The sequence below is a fragment of the Cataglyphis hispanica genome, chromosome 13 (assembly GCF_021464435.1).
Source record: "Cataglyphis hispanica isolate Lineage 1 chromosome 13, ULB_Chis1_1.0, whole genome shotgun sequence".
Taxonomy (NCBI): Eukaryota; Metazoa; Arthropoda; class Insecta; order Hymenoptera; family Formicidae; genus Cataglyphis; species Cataglyphis hispanica.
This window is the reverse complement of record NC_065966.1, coordinates 3,104,717-3,129,558: the sequence shown is the minus strand read 5'-3', so window position 1 is coordinate 3,129,558 and position 24,842 is coordinate 3,104,717. Positions and strand designations below refer to the sequence as shown.

The following is a 24,842-nucleotide window of genomic DNA, read 5'->3' as shown; positions in this document are numbered from 1 at the left end:
AGAGAGAGAGAGAGAACACAACAAGTTGGGATCGGCGAGGTGGAAAAACGGCGCGGCAAGTAGTCGGCACGTTCAGAATTCCGCAGGAATTCCCAGAGTCTCTTCCCCAATGGGTAATAACGAGGATTCGGCCTCGTTTATCACCACTTGTAGCTCCATCCCTGACCTGACCAGCCGCGCACCCACGAGCGGGATTCATCCCGGCTCATCCCCTTTTCCCTCATCCGCCACTCCCTCCCACGCTCGTGCCCGCGAGAGAGATGTATCCGAGGCACCCGGCGCGAGTCTGTCTCGCTCTTGAACCACCCCGTCGCGACACGTGTACCCACACCTCACCCTCTACAGCCCCTTATTTTCAACCGGTTCCGATCGACGCCCGCCGCTTACCCCGGAAACGCTCTCGGCTCGGTTATAGCGAGCCGAGGGATAGGACTAGATATAGTGAGGAAGGTTATCGTGTGCGGAGCATATATATGTGTATGTATATGTGCGTTCATCCACGTGTATGACCCCTACATCAACAAAGATCTTCGCCGCACACGGTGAGTGCTTGTCGCTTGCATGAACGGAGAGCTTGACCGATATCGTTGGCCGTTAAGGGCGCAGGGTCGATGACGGACTCAGAATTTTGAGGGCACTAAGTGATACGATATTTAAGATTCTTATATAACGTATCCAAACTTTTCAAAAAATAAACTATATAAATTGAAAATAGATTATATGAATTAATGTAAAATAATTAAAAATGTTTTCAGAAAAAAGAAGTGTCATGCAATTTAAAAAATATCTGATAAATTTTTAAAGGTTATTAAAGATTTATATGGAAAATATTGAAACCTCTTATTTATCTTTGTTAATTAAATTTTTGACATCATTAACGCAAAGTCAATTTTTAAATCGCAAGATCCTAGTTTCCAGAATTTATGAATTTAATCTGTTACTTTGATAGAAACTGTTATTTAGCCGCGATACGAATAGATATAATATTCGTATCGCCATACGCTTGCAACATCCGGAGTTGGAAGTTTCTTGTCGGATAGCTATTTGCTGGAAAGGAGGACGGGAAGGCCAGGGATTGCGCAAAACCGTTCGCCGGCAGGATCTCGCGACCGGTCGCAGCTCCTCTCTCGCTCCTTCGTCACGAAAGAGTCTCGAGACTCTTCGCCAAAAACGAATCCCGTATATGTATGTGAAGACCGAGCGATTCCGTCGTTCAAAACCGCATATAAAATGAGATGACCTTCCATGGACTCGCGCTTTGCCGCATAAATCTCAGATCTTCTTCGACTCACTCTTGTCGAAACATCGAGATAATATCCAAATACAGTAAACACGGCGAAAAGTACAAGATATGAATTAACGTCTTCCAGTTATCTTCCTCTTTTTTTAATTATTAAATATATATTTCGCGCGCGCACAAATTAATAGTGTTTTTGTACGAGAATTAAAGACGAAAGCGTGCTTATCAGAAAAATCCTTGCACGACGCATTTGTTCTCTTCTTTCCTAATTTTCGATTCCTGTCCGAGCTTGCCGAGATTTAAATGCGTTTTAAAGTTTCACAGCAAAGGTGTGTAAACGACCGGTAATGTCTCGAATCTAAATCTTGCCTTTTATCTCCCGATCCTCTCGTTGCTCCGCCCGTTCGTTGCGGCTGTTCGTTATTCCGTGAATAAATAATCGCGCGTGCGCGCGCGCGTGCGAAAGGCTGATGAAAATTTCAATCGATGGCTTTTCGCCTGTCCACTACTCCAAAATTATTCATCGATCTCTCGCTAATTCGACGCCGCTCTCCCTCGATCTTTTTCCATCGTCGCGATATCCTTGACGATAATGATGGATCCGAGAGAAGAAATCCCTCTCGATTATTTGAACGTTGCAAAAAAACCGTACGATTCTTCTCTCTTTCTCTTTCCCTCTCTCTCTCTCTCTCTCTCTCTCTCTTCTTTCTCAATAGATGATAAAAACGCCAGTTAAAACGCAATTCAATGAATATTCTCTGAATATTTGAAAAGATTTTAAATTCTTTCTCATTGATCTATCTCGATGCGCATATTTTTCTTCTCGGAATTTTATAAAATACTTTTGGAAAGATTAAATAATTAAAATTAAAAATATATATATGCTTGTTATCAATAATAAATAATTTCCCATTAGTTTATTCCTGTGCATCAAGAAATTACGAATCTATCAGGTATTTATTCGAGAGAGCGTGCGAGAGAAAGCCGGTGAAAGCAAGAGAAGGACAGAAGGGACGAGGGAAGAGAGTCAACTGCGAACTCTCATCGTGTCACGTATCACCTAATCTAGGTCAACGGAATTGGATTTAGAACCCAGTGCTAGGCTACCGTGGTAGTTATATACCGCTCTATAGGTTCAGCGCCTTTTCTTCGCGTAGGCAAAGCGTTTCCGGGTTCACAGCGAAAAAGATGCGACACACACACACTCTCTTGAATTCTGTTAGGTCACGGCTGGACCAGAATGCAAAAGAGAAAAAAAAAAAAAAGTTTTTAGTTTTAAATTAACTGTACAATTCTTTACGCAGAAAAGGACGATGTTTTGTTCCATACATATTCATAAATGTCTATTGAGTCTCAGGATATTTTGAACATTAATATTATTGTTATTTATATATCTTGTAATATTTTTTCTATTAGTGTTAGAAAAATAATCTTTTATAATAGTTGTTAGAAACAAATCAAACAAAATTAAATCAAATATTCATAAAATTGAAGATATTGCAAAAGACAATTTCTTTTGTGTGATGTCACATACATATACATTACTCATTAAATTTTTTTTTTTAAGATAGATAAAAAAATCACATTTTTCTAAATATGTAGAATTTTTATCTATTTTTATATCTTATATACATTTATATATCGCGCGTGTCTTCTCTACACATAATTATCTAAAATATAAATTTCGAAAATCGTCTAAGCGCGTAGAATCGAACGATGTGTATGCAGCAGAGAGTAGAACAAGACTAATGCCGCTAATACCTCGTCGATGTAGTGGTACGTAACGGGACCTAATAACCGATACGCCCTTTCATCCTCGCAACGAGTAAGCGAACGAACGAGCGAGCGCGAGAATCAGCTGTCGCCTCTCGACGGAGAGCTAGTATCTTATTCGTCTCGCTTCCGTACGTTTCCTTATGAGAATCCGACACACACACACACAAAGCATTATCACGATCTCTCTCTCTCTCTCTCTCTTCTCCGTAAATACAGATACAGATCTCGCATATGCGCAAACAGATCGTATCCAATGCGCGCTTCCTCGTTCCTCGCGCGACGATATAACATACGGCCCCGAGGCCTTCCTTTGCCGCGCATTTACAGAGCAGAGAATTCCGGGAGCGGAACGCGGCGCGCCGCGTCGCGTCGCTCTCCACATCGGCGGCCCGGGCAAGCAGGGAAATAATAGCCGAGTGATAGAGTCGAGCGCGGGGAATTTTTATGGTTAAATCGATGTTGCACACGCGGCGCGGGTCGCGGCTCGCGAGCGGGATGGAGAACGCTCGCGGTAGACGAGCGAGCGAAAGAGAGAGAGAGAGAGAGAAAGGAAGAGAAGAGTGGGTCTCTATTCTCTGAGAAAGAGAGAGAGAGAGAGAGAGAGAATGAGACGATGAGATAGCGAAGGGCGCTAGAAATCTGGGGCGGGGATAGATCCGGGCTTTGCGCTCCGCTCTCTCCATGTACGCGACCTTGAATGCCTGCCAGCCTAGACCTTGCCTCCGCTCTTTCGCTGGTTCGCTCGGCTCGTCTAGTCCAGAAAGGCTGTGTGATTGTTGTTCCAAGTAACACAGCGACTCGAGACAGGCCCTCTCGCTCGCTCGTGATGACACCGTCCCTCTCTCTTCCTCTCTCTCTCTGTCTCGCGCGCGCGCGCGCGCGTCGATTACGTAAGGGAATCGTGACGCTTAAGGATATCGCGAACAAAATTGCGTTTTCTATTAATATTGCGAAAGGAGGATAACATATATGTCCAGTCGCATTACTTTACAACGAACGAATCTAATTCGAATCTAATCCGAACCGCTCTCGAGCGACTCACACAGCGCGACGAAAAATTCAAACGATTTGTCGATGATCGCTCTAATCTCTCCCGTGATAGTTTAGACCTTTACCTTAATATAAGATACCTTCAAAGACAGGTCCTGTCCGAGGAAAATTGAATCGCTAATGATAGCCGTTGGTGGACAATTTAATTTAAAAGTTTCTTCTGAAGCAGTAGGATGCCTCGGGAAAGACAAAGTGAGACGACTGAAGTTGGCGCGCAATGGGCCGATCGATCAATGACGACGAGATACATAGACGGGCGGCGGGAATTGAGCATTTGACCGTCGCGATATTATTAATGACGCGTAAATTCGTACGCGTCATGAAGGCTTTTAAAGGATGCGGAATCTTTCTGTCTCGATCGCGTATCTTTCCCGCCGACAAATTCCGATCGAGACGCGGCAAAAACGCAGCGTTGCGTGGCGAGAACAGACCGATATCGCGGGAAAAAAAGTAGAGAGGAAGGCGGAAAAGCATCCGCGAGTCTGCTGCTCGTTGGAGCGATCGCTCGCTGGGTGGGAATCATAACGGACCTTCGGGCCGGCGACCGACCGGGCCGCGCCTAGACCAGACGGATATAGCCGACATAGCTTGTCTCTGTCTATCTGTCTACGTGTCTCTACCCACTTACCTTTTTGCATTTTTGGCCAAGTAGCGCGACGCCCGCCGCCAATCGAATCGCCAGTGGCATCTGTACTCGGAGGATCCAGGACGATCGCGATATCAAGCCGCGCGATTATTTCCCGACGCTGGTCGCGCAAACTACATAGATCGCTCGACAGGTAGCAGCAGCAGTCGCCTAGATTGTCGATCGAATCGCCGCCTTAGGGCCCATCCAGACAAATTTGCATAGACACATAATGCATATGCAGGAAAGTCAAACAGTCATTTCATACTCGATTGATTAATTTCCTTATACGTATATGTATTATGTATTTATGCAAATTTGTCTAATAAGCCCTTAGAACCGTCTTATGCGCGCGTCGCTTGAAAATAGATCTCCAAGTTTTGCCAAGCGATTGCAGCAATAATTGAAGTCAGCATAAGATAAATTTTCATTTTCTATGTGTTATAGAGGTTAATATCGATTATTATAATCCCAAATAAGTATATACACATTTCGACGTTTAATATTACGATAGTTATAGATCATGAAAAAAAAACAATATAGGCAGTAAAAAATTCTCTAGAATGCTCAATTTTTATTTCGATTTGTACTTAAATTTACATTATTATTCGTCTCTATCTATATCACAAACGGCTATCAAAAAGGAATCATGATATATTTTTAACATGTAAATTTCTAATCTTCAAAATATAAAAGATTAACTGTGAGATTTTTGAACACGCCTTTGTCTGTGATATATTTTACTTCTTATCGATTTTATTAATTTCAAATATTTCATATTAAAATATCAATTAATAGAATAGAAATGCAAAGAAATTTACTAATTTTAACTCGTTAATGCTACACAAATTTTGATTAATTATAAAAATCTGAATATCAAATGTTTGACATGATTCATCAATTTACTTACTATGTTAGCACTATTTATTATTTTATATTTTATGATCTAGACAAGTTTACGATATTGAAAGCATTGGAGTTATGGTCGGAAGGAAGAATTTCAAGGATAATCCAGGTTTAAACTATTATAATTAAGGTCCATCCAGCATCAAACACATTGGTAAATTTTTTTCTATTTCTATCAATTTATTGATATATTAAAATATAACTTCATTTTATATTAATAAAATTACTATAATAATAAATGATAAAATATATAAAAAACAAATCAAATATAATAGAGATAAATGTAAATATCTTGCAATTAATTCTTTTTATTTCAAAAATTAACAATTCACAGATTAAAAATATATTTCGGTTCTCTCGAATAAATAAATTCTCATAAAATAAAGATGCGCAAAAAATGGCGCGAATAACGTGAATATTGAACATGAAGTTGTTACACGAAATTAGCGCCAAGAGTCTTTCCGCCATATTAAATATTTCTATATTCGCGATACAAAAAACTAGTCCGTATAATCGGTAGACGTATAAATCGTGCCGTTCGATATGATGCTATCCGACCGATATATAAACAGAGTTTTTATAAACAGTTCTGACCTGCCGCGAATTCGGTTCCACCGATATGATACAGTCGTATCATTTAAATAAACAAAGAAGCGGCAAAAGATAACGCGTAAAGTTGCGCGCGGGCAAGTGCTCATGGGTAGCGAGACGGTTGGAGCGAATCGAGCGGCGATAGTAGTCGGTTCAAACGCGTCTTGTGGCTCGAACGTGCGTCTTCGAGTGCGTTCAGCTAATCGGGAAAGGATCTTCGTCGGGATAATTCGCGAATTCACAATTCCGTTTTCGAGTATAATGTATCCGTACGTGAAGAAGGTATCGCGTGCAAAAACGTCGATGAACACGTCGGCCAGCTTCAGCAATCCCAGCATGAGACTGAAGAATATGATCTGCGTCCACTGTAAACACAAATTCTACGTGCAAGGTAATTTCAGAAGCGGCTTTTCGCGAGTATACACGATATCGTGCGACGACGCTACATATATACATATATATATATATATATCGATTCGTACGCCGGCGTCAATTAAAACATATACCGGCATCGCGTTGTAATGTTAAGATTGTTCGTATAATTGTGTTATCTCGCTCGATGGTATGTGTACATCGTACGCGATGTTCGGAAACGTAAACAATAATAAAGTGAAAGTAGACGTTTGTTTTTTTTAATCGACAATGCGAATAAAAACGACGAGAATCATAAGAAGGTTAGAATTACTTGCGAGCGACTTCTATGATGAAGAAAAATTTGTGTATCTTTTGTATTTGAAAGATTCAATGAAAAATACAGAATATTTGAAGTTGATTAGGGACATTTTATGTTTTATATACTACTTACTATATACTGCTTTTTATTAAGATTTATTTTACTTACATTTTCATTTATTTTAAATAGAAAAAAACTTTATTGCAATTATTGTATCTTTTAATAATAAGGATAATTAAATGCATTGTACCAAAAATAGTAGATATTTTATAATTACATTTTATACATCATATAATACAACTTTAATAAAAGTTGAGACGCATATCTTTTCCATAGTTTTGTTTTTTCACTATTATGTATTAATGGAAAATGTATTATGCAACTTATATTTTTACATTTAGAAATAGTTTAGAATAAATAATTTATATAAGACAAAAAATAGAAAGAGCCTTGTCAAAATTGTTACAGATTTATCAAAACTGAGCAGGTCCATACAAAAAGAAACCTATATACCTTTATTATTGGATTGTGGACATTCAATATGTAATAGATGTGGCAAGATCAAGAAAATGCAAAATTGCCCTTTGTGTAATAAAAACATTGCTACTGAAGATGCTAACAGTCAGAAATCCCCACTTCCATTGAATTTGTATGCACTAGGGATGATTATTTCATCATGTAATCGTCCATTAGAAAATGACGATGAAGATTTTCTATTTTGTCATACACTATCTACACAGTTACGTCAAATATCAAAGCAAGGTTAGAAAGTTAACGCATTATTTTATGGATTAATTTTTGCAAATAAACAAAAGAGATTTGAATTATTCTTTTTACTTATAGGATGTTGCCATGAATGTGGATATCAAGCTAATGTAAACTGTCCTCAATGTGTGGCTCTCTATTGTTATGACTGTTACTCAAAAGTAAATTAATATACTTTATATAAAAGGAATGTTTATAATTAATTGAATGTATCACATATTTTGATTTTGTTTTACTTTATAGATTCATGGAAGAGCACTACAGAGCCACACACAAGTTCCGATATGTGGAGAAAGCCTTGATAGTCCTGCTGCGATTTTGAATAGCTGTTCGCCAACATGTTTTGAATCACTAAACTATTTTTGCAATGACTGTAATGTGGCCTGTTGTTCTAATTGCACTTTGTGTTCACACAAATTACATGATTTTGTGGCATTATCAGAAAAGGTTAGTAGTAACATTACTTAAATTATAAGAAATGATTATGCATTATTGCAAGAAATCTAAATGCTGATGTGTTTCATTTACAGAACCAGATTCTACTACCCAAGTTTAATCAGATTTACACGAACATCGAGGAAACGCTGCTGCGAGTTTGTCAAACAAAGGAGGTGAGTACCTATATTTCTTATATTTTTTTTTATGAAGAACTCGAAGTTATAATTGTTGCAAAATATATATCATGCAATAATAAAAAATAAATAAATTTAGGCCAGCTAGGCCAAAAGAGATAAAGCTCCATAAGATAAGCGAGCATTTTCGGTGATAAATAGAGCATAATACGCATATGACTAGAGATAATAGAAAAAATACATAATATCATCAGCCATTTTATACCCGTAACAGACTATAAGATAATCTTATCATAACTTATTATAACTCTATCATATATTGCACTCTTCCGAATCTGCAAGCTCTTCGGCTTCGTAATCGTAATCTTATGGACTTACGATTACAATATATATTATAATGGCAACGAGTCAGATATTATACGTTACGATTAAATTATTTAGTACATATCGTTTTATGTATGTGCGTCTACTCTTCGTCGTTCGATGTTTGAGTTTTGCTCTTATGTTTTTCCTTCTCCTCTTGCTGTTTCTTTAGTTTCTTTTCCTTTAATTTTGCCTCCATCTCTTTAAACTTGAGTTCTAAGTATCGATCTACTTCTGGACCGGTAAAATCCTCGGGAAACTTGGGCATAATAGGCAGAATATATTTATATAATCGTTCGTTTAAAACGTATAGTTGAGTAGTTGTCTCGCATTTTACATTAAACCACCAATCACAGGTCAACGCTACTTGACTAAATATCGTGCCGTTCGGACATAAAAACGACGATTTACCACCGTTGAGATCGCAGTAATGCCACACCTGAAAATTATATTATTATTAATTTATTTTAAATAATGTAAGATGCCGCGGACACATAAAATTTAAAAAACCCGAAAGAGATCGTAAGAAAATAAAAGCCATCTAAAGATTTACAAATTAAACAAAAAATAGAAAAAATATATTTTACAGCCGTTTCGTTTGAAAGCTCGGAAATTCAGAGAAAAAATTAAAAATATAAGTAAGTTCTAATATTTCGTTTCTGCGTATACTTACTTGGCATCTAGTCGCTGGATCACCGAAGAACCCTTTGTACCTTTGATCTTTACAATTGAAATCTGTTGCCGGTATGGTCGCGTATGCCGGATAATCGATATGGGGTTTTCCGCGCGTCGCACCATACTTCAAGGATGTTTTTGGTCCCGGGCGCGTAATTTCGTTGGGCGCTACATATTCCTGATTTATAGGTGCTTCAGTAGAAATCGGTAAGGTGTATGGTTCGTCCTGTAGAATGTCGTCACTAAGATCTTCCGTGATCTCGTAGGTGTGTTCAGTCGTATCAGGCCTGGGAGTTGGTCTGAATTCTTGTTGATTAGGTTTGTTTAAAATATTCTGAACATAAGGGACATAGTATTCTATTTTTTCATTTTTTATATTGTAATCTGGTTGTAACGGTGTTTTGATCTGGACATTGTCGTCATTCGGGGTTTTGTATCGTTCGGGATCATCGGTGATTAATAGAGGTTTCGGTGTCGCCTGGAATCTTGACTCGGTGATCACTTTCGGCCGCGTGTATATTTTCGGCTTGTAATTAGTCAATCTAGGGGGCGACGATAACGGTCTTTGTGGCTGCGGCAAGTTTTCTTGCCGCGAATTATGCAAAATATTAAGGATTTCCAGGAGTGTCTTGATACTACTGTCGATGTTGTCTTTGTTCAACATTTCCGGTAATCGTTCGGATAACTGAAAACTCTCGATTAAATTATTGACATTCACGTTCGGCTTTCGATAAATTTGCGAGGTGCCGGATGATTTCACCGACTGCTGCTGCATGTTCGCGTGTATCGGCGGCGGAATGTATCTGAGACCTTCGAATTCTTTACTGGGATAGTTAACGATGACATTCGGAATCTTTGCCGTATCCTGGTCGTAATCGTCCTGTAGGTCGCCGAACAGCGGTTCCCGCGGGGGAACAGGAGGTCGCAGGGGTCTCGTGACGAAATATCGATTTTCTTTGTGCAAGATCTGAGTGGAAGGCGTAGTGATCTCGGGATAAGTCTTTTCAATCTGATAGAGCTGATAAGACGGAGTGGAATAGTCGGGATAGTTGATCTTGGCGCTGTACTTGACCGGTGCAAAGTAGTCGTTGTCGCCTCCGATGTTTCTGGGATCGAATTGCACGGATGGAACGAACTTCTTGTCTTGACTGGGTGAATTGACGCGGTATTTGTTATTTCCTCGCCTTGGCACACCGCCGAGCCGGATCAAAGGATGTTGCGATGGCGGAGATTTCCGGAGTAAGTTGATCGATGGATCTTTTACATAATTTTGCTCCAACGTAGCTTGGGCGTGCAAGTAGTTATTGGCGACGTAGAAAGTCATGTACGGTATCAATCTCCGGTACCTTTCCTTGAATGTTGTCAGATTCATGTTCTCGAATAGCTCTTCTTCCTCATTCTCGGAAATAGCGCTAGTCGTGTTCGATTTTGCCGGTTCCGATGCTGCGAAGCTTTGCATTAAGAAAACTGCAACTGAAAAAAGAAATCGCTTTTTATTGCTACTGTCGTTTTTTAACGAGCGATTTTTAACTACATTTTATATTAAATTTTTGAAAAAAAAAGCATTGCACACACACCTAGATATAACTAAATTAGATCTTGAAATTTAAAACTCGCGAATTTATTACAAAATAGTAGTACAGTTTTGTATTTTCGACGCGTTATCGTGATTGCAACGAAGTACCATGCGCGAAAGAAAGTGGAGAGAAAATGAAATAACGCGATATGTCTGAAACGTTCCGACAAGGACGAATCGCGGAGAAGGAAGGAGGAGGAGGAGGTCGGTCGAGAGTTGAAAGTTGAGTCTGTAGCGATCAAGATGTAGAGAGATGTAGAGAGAGCTGGTGAATCGGTTCGTTTTTAGTGGTGGCATTGCTTGAACGTGCCAGCGTGCGAATATATTCTCTATGCCACAGGAATACCGATATACGCGCACTCATTGCCTTTATTCTATCTCGCTATCTCGTGGCACGTACAAAAGCACTGGCCGGCTCTCCGAATATTTTCCTTCTAATTTAATTTTATCCGGAGAGCGCGTGTACAGTACCGTACCTCGCACATTTCCGAGAGCGAGGGAGGAGACTGATATGGGGATGCATCACGCGGTGGCTTTTCGAGGGGTCGATTAGAGATGTAGGTATCTCATGCGGGACACTGGAATGTCGTAAAGAGAAATTCTTTTTGTCTCGTGCTCATTTTATATAGTTCGTTCAACAACAATAAAGTTTTTCTTAATCGACTTTCTATATTATTTGTGTTTACGAAATAATAGTTCATGAAAAATTAAATTTTATATACCTATAATATATAAAGTATTCTACGATAATGTTCATTTCTCCGATACAGTGCGATATGTTCTCTCATGGGAGCAATTGTTTCCCTATATATTTTAGTCTACAATGTATATGATTGTTTTTATTTGAATAATTTTATTATTATATACTTTTCTCCTGGCAAAATATGTATCAGTAATCAGTCATGCCGTGAATGTTTTTAATTCCATGATATAAAATAATATATTTTTAATTTCATGATATAAATTTATGATATAAAATTTTATACTTTGCGCGTAATGCATATAGTAGATATTCGAAATTAAATTATTTGGAACTTTGCTTCTTTTTATTGCAAGAAATATAAATTTTCGAAAGAAGTAATATTACGAAAATAATCATATACTGAAAGAAATTTTTTAATTTCTTTATTATCCACAACATAAAAGTTTATATTTTGTGACATTTGTTTGACATGATAATTGAAATCAACAAAACCTGAAATTCTCGATTTTGTTTCAAGAGATATCAATTTTTAAAGAATTAAACGAATCACACATGTGCTAATTTTCTACGATACTGTCTTCGTTTATCTCATAGATATTCTTCACGCGCGCGGAACGCTTCGCGAATATATCCTCGTTTACTTTTCAATTTGCGAGCTCTCGTCACATCGTCCGGCTGGCGATATTGCAATATGAAACGCGAAGAGGGGCTGCGGGAGCATGGAATAGTGGATTGTGCAGTCCGAGTGATGCCGGATATAAACCCGCCTCACTAAACTCGCCATGAATTTTTATAAACCGATTATTTAGCGTCGATGTAACAAAGTGCAGCGTGCCCGCTGAAAGAGCATCGTCGATGCTTCGAGCCGACGATGCACATCAAAGGGTTGCGCGTTCCAACCTCGTATATTTCTGCCTCTCATTCTCTCTCTTCTCCCTCCCGCTCTCTTCTTCGTGGGTTACACACAGTTATATACACCGGTCCCGACCTGGAAATCCAATTCGATTCTGCATGAAATGAGTCCGGAAACTCTGCCCGTGTTGCGGCGCGGAGCACGGCTCGGCGCGCTTTATTAATCTTGTCAACGCGAAACATGATTGAAAAATTCGCAAAGCGCGTATGCGCGATCTCTAAGAGAAGCTCGTCTTGTGAATTTTCAAAGCGCGATGCGACATCATTCGCGAAATACATTTTCTGCGTCGTGCGTATAAAGAGACTCGATTGTGCGTCTTCGGAGAAAAATTTTTCATGCGAATCCGCCTCGGAATATCCGCGTTTAAGTCCGAATCAAAAGAAATCTTCGTTTATGTTGCGCCGAATACGGTCTTATCTTCCATTATTTGGATTAAAAAAAAATAATAATTGTTGAAAAAATCACATGCACGTTAAGGAATTAATATGAGGATATAATTGAATCCCGACAAGTGTAACTTTTTTATTAAAAGAATTAGATTTTTATCTTCTCATACGACGGAGCGAATGATGCCTAAGACTTTTCATTCTTATCGTTTATCGCAATAAAAAATAATTACTCCTCAAATTAAATCTCAGCCAAACAATTTAATTACTTTTTTATAGTCATTGTCGATGTTTCTCCCAATCTCTTGTTCTCTTCCTTTGTTCCCGCAACAATATCCGTTCAACCTTCTAACTCGAATTCTGCGTTGCGCAACACCTATTGTACGTATAATTCGGAAGTCCGATATGCTGCGTGGGATGCCGCGTCGATCCATCGGTAACCCCCGATACGGAATATTAATTGCCGAGTATTGGTCTCTCGGATTACGTTATTTCGAATGTGCGTGACTTGGAAACTTGACGGACGCGTCGACAGGAAGAAAGAGAGAGGGAGAGAACCGCGAAACACATAGATGCGATCAGAATATAGACATTGCTTTGTGCATTTGGTTCTAAAATTCTAAAATTTAATTAAAAGTTTCTCCGAATACATGATATCTAATTAATTTTCGACGACTTGATAGCATTTATGTACGGAACGATATGAGGTCTCTGTTTTCGCGGCGTGCAGTTCGGAGTAATGAACATACCGTACCCTCGCTCTCGCCTCTGCAATACGCGACATTCGCAATGTCGTAGAACACAGCATTCAGCAAAAACTAACTGCTACGAATAATTGATGCCGCTACGGTGCGCGATGGACGCGAAACCCACCGTCGAAGCTCCCAATCGCGCGTGGTTGAAATTACTGCGTGCGTCACTTTATTTATTGCATGAACACGAGACGTGAAGGGCCCGCCGCGACACGAGCGGTGCAATATGCGTGGAAAAATAAAGCCATTTTTCATTCTTGGTCGAGGACGGAAATTCTTAATGAGTGAAATATTGCGATTGCCGCTCGATATCGGAGAAATATATGGCATGTTAAGCTTTTGAAATCAGAATTTCGAGAGGCTTTTGCAGGTATTATTGAATTTGTCGTGTGCGTTTTATGGTTTACTCGTATAATTCGGTATAATAATTAGAAAAATTTTAATATATATAATAATTAGAAGAAAGTATGAAAAAATATAGAAAACTTATTTTATTTATTTACTTGTTGATTAAATGTTTAGTTTCATAAGTTATGTTTTTTTATTTATGTTTCGCGTGTATACATGCATTTTAATAATTTTATTTTTATATCGACACTATCAGCAACATTATGTTGCTCTCGATGCATACTTTGATTTTCTAAGATTATAAGCGATGAACGGTCTCTCATTTCGAAGCAAAGCGAAAGGAAGCGCGCGCGATATTTTTTTTGCGATATGAGTATGCACGTAACGAAGGTAATTATACGCACGCAATATCAAAGCGAAATCGCGATAACCCCATCGGTCATTGATCTTCTCTACTCATCTCGCGAAATTGTCGGTAAATAAAGGGTTCGCATATAGCGTGTATATATCGCTGCCACAATGAACGAGAATGAAAAATCTGATTTTTTTTTTATGGTCGTGGGACCGGAGAAAAATCTATTAGTAATCTATTTTCAAAAAAAATCATATACACCAGTGAATAGATTATGAAGAAAATAAATTTTCTCTTGATACAAATAAATTTGTATTTAGTTGCGGAAATTTTAAACATTTTCTTATAAAAGATATTGTATAACAATTTTTGTATTTAAATTTTTATTTAACTTTCATTATATTTTCATCCTTAATTTTATCAACAAGTCGGTGATTTAGTTTCTAATTGAATGTGCAACGTTCTACAATCATAAAAACATATGGCGGTATATATAATGGGAAAAAAATGTTGACACTTATTGGCCGAATATTTTTCTTTTTTTTTTATATTTTTTTATTACCTATGCCACGTATGAATTTCACGACATTCTCGTCGGGGAATTTCTCCAGAATGTCACGGAATTTATATTCGAACTTCACGCGTACCGCCACCGGTTGCGGATCGCGTTAATACGCGTTTCTGGGTTTACGGTTGACCCATCTCAGCGTGGAGCTTTCCGGAAATCCGGAAAAGCGTGGACGTACCTCGCGCGTTTCGCATGTCATTTAATTAAAGCCGGAAAACGAGCCGCGTAATGACACTCGCGCGTGTACGAGGGCTTGTTGCATTTCGATGCTGCGAACTACCCAGCCTTCCTCGTTTGGATATAAACAGGGCATGGTCGATTCGACCGGAGAATTCGTGCGAATGCAAATGCTCGCCGGGATCTCTCTACTTTGTTCCGTTGCACCGCGCGGTTAGTTGTAACCCTTACTGAACCTTAAGGGAATACAAAGCGGTGAAATTGGACAAGAACGGCCGGAAATGTAAGTTAGTTAGATGAGGAGCATCGACAAAGACTATTTCTTGATATATATTATTCGGATATCTCCTTGCTCTGGAGATATTAAGGAATGCTTTCTTCGCCGGGCAAACTATAAGACTTGCATTGGATGTCGTTAAAGACAAGAAGGAAAATTTTTGAAAATATCAAGAGTTCTTGCTGAGACAAATTGTCATTTTAATTTCCTTCATTTTTATCGGTATCCCTTGATATTCATTCAATATTAGAAAAATGAAGCGGTTCGATATTCGCGTTTTCTACGCATTTTAGAAATGGAGATAGTTTTATTTTTGAGTATAATACGCGGAGAGCTGCATCTGTTTCGCGGCATCGCATTATTACTGGCATAATCGTTGTCGTGATTGCTGTTTAATTCATCGTTTCGCGTGCCTCGTTGGCGGACTGCGATCGATTGCCTCGGTCAAAATCATATCATGCGGACACCAGTTAAATAGAAACTACAGTCTCCTATCGGAAATGACGGTCAATAAACGCTCTAGCTCCAATAGTTTAGCGGAAAATGTGCAAACGTCAATAGATAACCAATCCGCTTCGGTTACACTTACTCACGCGATCGATCCGGCAGTAATACTTTTTTAAGTTTGGTCTCAATCACACTTAGTGAGCTCCAACTTTCCGCAATTCTCACCGCAACTTTCTCCTTTTCACGTTAGACAAAAATTTGATATTCAATATATATTTCAAGAAATGATTTATTAATCGAGAGGAAAATTTAAATGCTCTTAAGCGATTCTTAATTTGCGAGACACACTCGTATATAGTCGCGAAATGATGTCGTAAAAACTTAAGTTTGATTTTTCTTCGGGCAAGACAAATTTATAGCTTTAATAAAAAAAAGAATTTAGAATTGCTGTTGAAGTAAAAATACAAAATATGCGTTTTATTATTATTATATATCTATCTCCGGTACGTTGTATTAATGTTTGCTCGCCTTTTCGCTTCGCATTGTCAATCGCTCAAAATCAATCGATTTAGGGGAAACGTCATATATCTCCCCCTCTCTAAGGGATCGCGATATCGTTCAAAGACTGGCTCTCTGTAGCGTTAAAAATGCAGCAACCCTGAAGAATAACAATGGGTAGCGTGTGTCGCACTAATGAACTTCGCAAATAGCTGCGTACACTGGATAATGTAAACCGCGATAGGAGGTCCGCGAATGGCCGCAGGCTGCTGCATTAAATTTATTAGTTCAAGTCTGCCTGAAAATCTTTGTGTTTACCAAGACACAAAGGATACGTTTCGCTAAACAATCCGGCATTTCCAAGAAGGAACTTGATGACCAGCAGTTTCATTGCATCGATAGAGATGGCGCCAAATATATGGAGATTGTCCGTATTGCGTTTTATTGTGTGAAAAAAATTTAATTCAGTAATGAAATCCGCGTAACAGACAGAGTTACATCATTTTTTGCGATTTTTCAAAGAATGTGCCATTTATTAACGTAATTTAAAAACGAAAAATTTTTATAATTATAAGAGATTTAATGAATTTATATATACGTATGTGTTAAATTCTAATTTTTTATGTTTAATTCTCTAAAATCTCGAAGAATTTATTTTTATTACTTATGTACCACTGGAAACGCTTTCATTTAACTTAACAGACAACAATACTATTAATTTTGTATTTTCAATTGTACCGTAACTGAATAGAAAAATCAACGGCTCGTAATATTGTTTGAGTTTACTGAAACGTAGAATCACCTCCATATACTCACCACCACAATTATTCGGGTTTTCGGCCAACTCGTTCATTTGGGCGAATAATTTCATCTATTCGGTCCAAGTGTTCCGTAAATTTAAATCGATTTCGCACGCTCAGTCTTATTGGCCGCGGCTCTGATATATAATATCCCTCTAAAACTTCTAAAACGTTTAATAATACAATAAAGCGACATACGCGAGAGATGATCGCGCGATTTTTTTTCTTTTCGATGAAAAAAATCTTTGCTTGTTCACGAAATTTTCGTCAAAGCGATTTTTCGTGCATGCACGCTTGCCACATAATTAACGCGAACGTTTTATGGATAAATTAACAGCATGATCAGTGGCCTAATAAACGTTAATCAAAAGCGAACACTAATCAGCAAATACTGATTGTCTTTCATTATTGTGGTCGATATAATTATTTTCTCGAGAATCTGTGTGCGGAGAAATAGCGGGGAATAGAAACGCGGTCATTCGGATAATACCTATTTAATTAACAGTACATCATCAAGCCGAGCGCAGATATCGCTCTTTCCAAGAATCAAATTAAATTTGCGGCGAAGCCCATATAAATCGTATTAAGCTTTCGGTTGCCATTTTCGCCGTCCCGGCGAATATTTTCCAATTCGTATCTATGGCACACGCCCTGTTCTCTTAACCCTTCCTGATCACGTTGCTTCGACAGTTCCATTCCGTCGATCCTTTGACCTGCCGAGCAAACCGTGATACCCCTTGTCTGTCAGAATGCTTTGAAAGTCATCTCCATATCGCGTCCGCCAAAGAACTTGCGTTATACAGAGGCGATATATAGGGCGGAGATAGTTTTACCACTTTGACGCTAAAAGGACGACCTTCAACCGAGACGCAAAAGTGATTTTACGGAATTTAATAACGAAAAATTAGGATAATCGAGGTTTCAAAAACGGAAGATTCTTGCTTTTTATTGATACGCATTGTAAATATGTTACCGGTCTATTTTCTTTTTTTATTAGTTAACGACTTGTTCGTTTGATGAAAACACGAGTAAATTTGTTACTCCGTAAACATAACACGTATGTTTCGAATGTTTCGGAGTTATTGTGAAACATGCTCCTCGGTGTATCAGGATCCAGCAACATTTCACCGGAACTCCTTACACTTGAGCGAACAGTTTCCGGCTAGGCACGACGTCGGGCGTCGTCGCCTCGGGCGTTGAAATTACAAACGCAACGACGACGTCTTGTCCGCTCTCATTACAATCTTCCAGACGACTTTGGCGCCGCGCAGGCGGCTCGCAAGTCGGATCTCTAACAACGTTAACACTTGCGATGCGACCTGCTTCCGGTTACCGAATGACGGAAGCATCAGTTTTTCGTGTTAGCCGTCGACGTCGAGACTAATGTAAACGTTTCGGAGTAAAAATTGCATTATCGAGCTGTATATAATATCTGCCAACTTGTTGTTCGAGTTGTTAGACGAAAGAATAAGATGAATGAGATGAACAAGAATCGAATTTGTTAAGTGAAATCGTGAATAAATGAATAAAGTAAGACACAAAAATGTCTATGGGCACTGAAGCGATTTCCGAATCAATGTTTTTATCATCGAGCATTTACATTATTGCATCCTTTTTACTCTCATCTTTTAAGCTTTCCAATTTCATATTAAATAGCATTGCAGCGGTATTTTTGATATCCGTAGTATGTTATTACACTCCCACGTGTGTATATCAACTATTAGATTATTAAGCCGTTTCTCTACGTAACGATCTTTCAAGCGTGCGTAGGAGAATATTTTTCGGATTTTGTTGAGCGACGTTCTATATGCATCGACGAACAGAATAAAGCATGATATAATAGCAATGGCATGGGAGAGAGTAATCCGCGTACATTATGTATTTTTAGATATTTTGTAACGTTGTGAATCGAACGTAAAAGCCCATCGCAATTAATCTTTATTAATGCGTCCGGCTTGCTCCCCTCTTTCCAGTAAATCCACCGGCCACTAAATTACATCAACGCATTCTTCGCGCTCCTTTTCCCAGGCATGCGAGACGAAATGAGAGCTAAATTGGTCAGCGCAATTACAGGTCTGAAAAAATATACGGATCGTCTTGATTATCCAACACATTCCCTTGTCCGATTTATTACTGTAAGTAATTAAAGGCACTCTCACGCTCACGAAGCGATTGCGTGTTCGTTAGAAAACGAGAGGAAACCAAGCACGTGATTTTTTTTTTTTTAAACAAATAAATAAATTTTCGAATTACATTCTCCGTCAACAAGTTTGCCATTTCATCGTTCCGCCAGAACACTTTTTCGCATAATTGTCACGCGTGCGCGAGTTTTATTTTCAGATCGATTATGCAACAAAATTATCTCACACGCCCAACTTTCGATCATAGCGTGCTTACAGTTGCGTTTCCATATTGTCCAAATTCGAGCACGTCGAGTCAGCTCTCGTCCTATGTCTCGCGACAGTCAACCTCGATCTATTTGCTTCGCGATGAGACAATAGACAGAGGAACAGGACTGTCCCGATCGCGCTGTACTCCATGCTCGGACAGAACCAATATTCTTGACAATAGTCGGAACTGAAAGTTCCGCGGAGAAATTCTCGCAACGCGGAGTAACCAAAGCTCAGAGCACGACACTTGTTCGAAATTCGATAGGCGAGATACCGTAAGGGAATTGACTAACTTTGCAAGCTAGATATATACACCCGTATTCCATAGTTTCGTCTCTCTCTCTCTCTCTCTCTCTCTCTCTTTCCCTCTCTCTTATTTTCATCTCTATCTGCTTCTATATGTAAGCTAGTTCCTCCTTCCTGCGCGCATTGATTATTAATTTGAAGTCGCACGCGGCACCTCTCTTTCCTTGTCTTTTTCTCTTCTCTGCGGTTCGTGTCTCGTCACATTGCATCTTTCTCGCTCATCTTCGATCCCTCCATGTTTCCCTTATTTATCCCGTTGCGTCTCGATGCGCCGAAATACCATCTCGAAAGCCACGTATTACGTTAAGCACATTAGTCGTCGCCTCTCGGTTGTAATTATGTGAACTTTGTTCCACCGACGCTCGTATATACTGGTTATGGTTGGCATGCGCCAGAGATAAAAGGCTATGTCGAGGACCACACAACAGAGCAATAAATGACGGAGAAAAAGAAAAGAAAGAGAGAGAGAGAGAGAGAGAGAGAGAAACGCATTGCGATACACGATATATATATATGATAGATACAATCGTATGCATTGTTGACGATTCTTCGTGTCGAGATCACAAATGATCTCATTTGTGAGTTATTTTATTGCGCGAGAAATAGCTTGCGATAATTCTAAATATTCTTGACAATGTACGAAAATCTGATCGATTCGCGACACCGTAAATTCGTGTGATAAAACATATTATTATGTGAGATAAAAAAAATAAATAATTCGAGCGGGCTTTTATATTTTTAGTATTGTATATATGCGCGGAATTAAATGGGAAAAATATGAATGTTTATTTCATTATTTAAATAGTTAAATATAGAGTAGATAAACAATTATATGTAAAAAAAATCGAGAACTTCTCTCTCTCCTTCTCTCTATACTTCTACTGTTATTTATTGATTTAGAAGTAATTCTGCTCGTTTTATAATAAAGATTTACAAAATAGTTTGTGAGATAGAACGAGAATTGCAGAAATAGTTCTATTTTCTCACATCATATTTGAAATGACTTTTAATTTTTAATTAAAAGCCAGAACAAAATTGTCACTTTTTTCGATCCAATTGCATTTTTTTTAAATTTTAAGCTCTTCTCGCATCATATTCAAAACTGCTTTTATACGAGTAGCATCGATTTATCCATGTAGAAGAGAGACAATAAATAGGAGAAGGTTTTTAATCATAAGATATGCAATATATGCAATGTGGTCGATATGCAATAATTAGCACATAATTGAGCGGCAACATGCAAATTATATGAACGCAGTGATCAATTTACGAGGACCTGTCTTTAATAATTTATAATACCAATAAACGTCCCGCATAATCTTTGTTCTTTGCTAGGATTTCAATTAATCACGATATTAATTACACATAGGAGTTATGTGAATATTGATGATTTTGATTATAAAATATGTTTGGATAAAATTCGATTTGAAATCCTGTATCTACGTTATCAAATTATGCAAAATTTTGCCCATGTGTTGATAAACGCTATTAAATTCGCGACCAATATTCTGACGGACTGATTTATGAGATAAATTGAACTTTCGTTTGAATGTTGAAGAATCCTCATCTTTTTGGAGGCTCTCTCTCTCTCTCTCTCTCTGCCATGTGTTTAGAAAATTTTTTATTTTCTCTCGAAATATTTCAATTATGTACATGTTCGATCTTCTATCTGTCCTTTAACTACAGCTATAAAAATTTTCTTTGGCCGTCACATGTTAATCGAATAACATTTTAGAATTCACATTAAAGAATTCGTCCAACATAAATATAGCGGCGTGTCGAGAAAGTCGAAACGTTCGCCTCGTTATTTTATCACTTATGGGTGTAACATACAAGGTACGGAGAAAGCGACGACCAGTTTGTGTACGGTCTTGGTTCGTAGATTTTGCGGCAGCCGTCGGATCGCGTCGGTTTTTCCACGAAGTATTTTTTTTTCCTCCTTGAATCGCTTGATCTTTACGTCGATAGATGACGTGAACGCGTTTGATTATATCACTTTCTTGTCGTTTAATTTTTTTTTTCTCACGATATTATATCGCTTTCTCGTTTATACGAAAATGGCATGTGATTCGCTCGTATATTTTCCAACGCGGAAATCGCGGATTTTTATCCTTGGAGAATCTCAGGTACGATTCAAAGAAATCGATGAATATTGGAACTGAGCTACGATTCGAAGATTTTAATGTCGAGGTAGCCAAGAAATTGCAAATTCCATCTACATACTTGCCATTATTACCTATCTACACTCGGAGGTTCATTTGAATTGCCAATTAATTATATTATTATAATTAGTATAATTAATTAATATCCACATATCTGAGATCTAATTAATGACTGAATTTCTTCTGGCTATCCCCAAGCTCGTTATCCATTCTTATAACCCCTCGAGATGTTAGTCATTATTATTTTCTTGCGCCCTACTGAATGAATCTCTTCCTATGCTACTAATCTCATCTCTGTACGCAACTTTGCGTTGCCGCTTAAAAACTTCGCTCTCCTCGCGGAAGAATATGAAGGAAGCATGTGTTGTTATATTGTTTAAGACATTTTGCTAGAATGAAAAAAAAAAAAAAATTTCTTTAAAAGCTATTTTCTATCTTCAGGTTTTTACGAGAATTTATATTTGCATTTGTTCTGCAGAAATTTTTTCCTTTAAAAAATTTTCTGTCACTTTGTATTAATATGGACGCACTTTGTTGGATAAATCCTATCAACGCTCGTCGTCGCGCGTCGTTTGCTTTCCGATAAATTTGATTCGCTCGCGGGAAGAAACGGCATTCGGGCGAGTGCGTTTAAAGCCTTCGTCTTGCAATACTCGAGTCACGTAGATCATCTGTAAATCTACGTGAGATTGCCACCGCTGTTTCTTCTTGCATCCCGTCGAGAATTCGTACCTTCCTCTCTCTTTTTCGTTAATAAAAAAAATTTACATTTTTGTCTCCGCATTTTCTAGCGGAAGTTATTATATGGAACACTCGACGTCGGTATAAAAGTACCGGTACCGGCTCGTAATGAATCGAATTTGCACGCGTAGCGCGTGCATACGAAGCTCACCTAGTCCGAAACGGGCACACGTTCCGAAAAAACACACGAGTCTCTCTCCCGTCGCACCGAGTATATCTATTTGAGGACGGATCGAATGCACAAAAAATTACATTACCGCATTTCGTCTATCACAAGCGTACGCATGTCTTTCGCCGGAATTAGCGTTCCTCTGCTGACACGCGCTCCACCGAATATAAACATCGAACCAGGAATTTTATTGCTTTAGAATGTATTCGCGCTTTTTCAATCATTGAAAATTCGCGCTATTACAAATATTGAATTATATTTATAATATTTACATATAGGCACTTTTATTTATTCAATTTATTTTATAAATAACGCAAATAATTGTAATTCGAATAATTTGTCAAAATTATTAACGAAATACGAACGGTAAATAATACGTGGCAAAAGGGAGAGGCTGGCAATCATTGTCGGAGAAAGTCAAACAATGTAAATAATGAGATTTTCCTAAAATTGCATATCGCATTGTCTGCAAATATCGTCATGCCTCTCTTCGGCAACAAGGAACCTGCGCGAAGAAAATCCAAGGTAAATTATCGTGTATCCACATATCCGCTCTGACAAAAAATCGTGTGAACTCGATCGGCAAATAGTCTATTTTGCCAATAGGCAGATAATTACGAGCGAGAAAAATGGGAGCGGTATTATTGAGTGCATGCTTAATTATCGTGAAAGTAGTTTAAATAGGGTCGAGAAATCCAGCAGTATTACATAATCGGGGAGAAGTGGCCGAACATTAATTACTTGGTTCTTTCACCGCGAGATTGAAGGATTTTGCATGTTTATAAAGTACAATAATTTAATTGGTCTTTGATGTGTGATATTCAAAATTGTTAATTTTTTTATCCTTAGACTCACAGCTTCGCAAAAATTCGATCGAAAAAGTTTGCATAATTATATGCCACATAATATCGACTTTCTTGAAATTATGGATTATTTACGACTATTTTTTCTAGATATTTTATTGAAAACTATACGCAATGATACGGTTTACACCTCGGTACAGTTTTTTTTGTCGCCCCGTTATTCGCAGGGTTGGTTGTGTATATGAAACTTTTGCGAAACCGAGTCCGCGGCAGAAAAGCGTAATGAAATATGAACTCGGGATCGGAGTTGATACCACGCGCGGTGGCAGGGGTATCATGATGCCGCTGTAATGCATTTGCGTAATTGTGAGCCACGGGGAAAAGAAAATGCGGAAAATATTAGCCGTATCACCCCGAACTTCTCCGCAGTGGCGAATTTTATCAACTGCGCGAAATGCTGCGCGACATTGCGCCGCCGGACTGGGAGGAACTTTCGCAATTAGCAGTATAACATCGGTAGTCGCGTATAATTATATTAAAACGGTACACGACGGCAATTAATTATACCGTCGGCTTTGTATTAGGATTTCATCATAAACTAACTCAACCGACAATGGTTAGTTTGCTGCTTGTTTTCGTGGCGCAACGCGAAAGCTAATCTCTATTATCGTCTTTACTCGGAATTTCTATTTCATTCTTGACAGATGTGATAAGTTGCAGTGACAATTCCATTTTTTATTTGGCAATAGATAGTTAAATTAAATTATTATTAGTATTTTGCTAGAATTGCTAACGATTTTCACAAAATTGTGCCAAGGCGCTTGGAAAGTTATAACGCAAATCATATCGCTATCGGAAATAATATGCGAAACAAACCGATGATTCTCGGCGGATTAAAATATCAAATACTAAAATCAATAAAATTTCGTACGCTCTCAAAATTCTTTATTTATATTCGAGAGAATTCCAGAGCTTTCTGTAACAAGAAAGAATATTCTTTCGATTATTTTTTTATTATATAAGAGATTATTAATCGAATGGATTATCAATCGAGTATATCATAAAAAGTTCGTGCATTAGAAAGTATCAGCGCGCAAAGGACACAGTAAATTATAAATTTTACGACTTACAAACACATCATGAAAATCCTCATAAACATCAGCCTCGATTTCTCTCACGACTCGTTTGCCCACAACCTTTGCTTTGAATCGCATCTATGTTTGACTTGTGTGCGAAAC

The 24,842-nt window shown here is 38.3% G+C and overlaps 3 protein-coding genes across 4 annotated transcripts in view; 1 reads left to right on the top strand and 2 right to left on the bottom strand.

The window, feature by feature from the left end:
* The window catches only part of LOC126853945 (protein tramtrack, beta isoform-like), a 72,123-nt gene extending 67,893 nt beyond the window's left edge, over window positions 1–4,230 (bottom strand). Inside the window, exon 1 of the mRNA XM_050600169.1 lies at window positions 4,132–4,230. The gene's annotated coding sequence lies outside the window, so the exon portion shown is untranslated. The remainder of the gene's footprint in view (window positions 1–4,131) is intronic.
* Window positions 4,231–5,846: 1,616 nt separating this feature from the next.
* LOC126853913 (RING finger protein 17-like) overlaps window positions 5,847–24,842 on the top strand; it is a 133,500-nt gene continuing 114,504 nt past the window's right edge. The window contains exons 1-5 of one of the 2 annotated variants that reach the window (XM_050600088.1): window positions 5,847–6,579; window positions 7,330–7,623; window positions 7,705–7,787; window positions 7,870–8,073; window positions 8,157–8,237. In XM_050600088.1, coding sequence (XP_050456045.1) covers window positions 6,294–6,579; window positions 7,330–7,623; window positions 7,705–7,787; window positions 7,870–8,073; window positions 8,157–8,237 — 948 coding nt within the window. In that variant the 5' untranslated portion in view covers window positions 5,847–6,293. Of the gene's footprint in view, window positions 6,863–7,329; window positions 7,624–7,704; window positions 7,788–7,869; window positions 8,074–8,156; window positions 8,238–24,842 lie in introns of both variants that reach the window. The other variant, XM_050600089.1, reaches the window with a different exon arrangement.
* Window positions 8,324–24,842, bottom strand: part of LOC126853937 (uncharacterized) — a 32,396-nt gene continuing 15,877 nt past the window's right edge. Inside the window, exons 2-3 of the mRNA XM_050600151.1 lie at window positions 9,235–10,709; window positions 8,324–9,000 (exon numbers count right to left, since the gene is read on the bottom strand). Of these exons, the coding sequence (XP_050456108.1) occupies window positions 8,665–9,000; window positions 9,235–10,709 (1,811 nt within the window). The 3' untranslated portion in view covers window positions 8,324–8,664. The remainder of the gene's footprint in view (window positions 9,001–9,234; window positions 10,710–24,842) is intronic.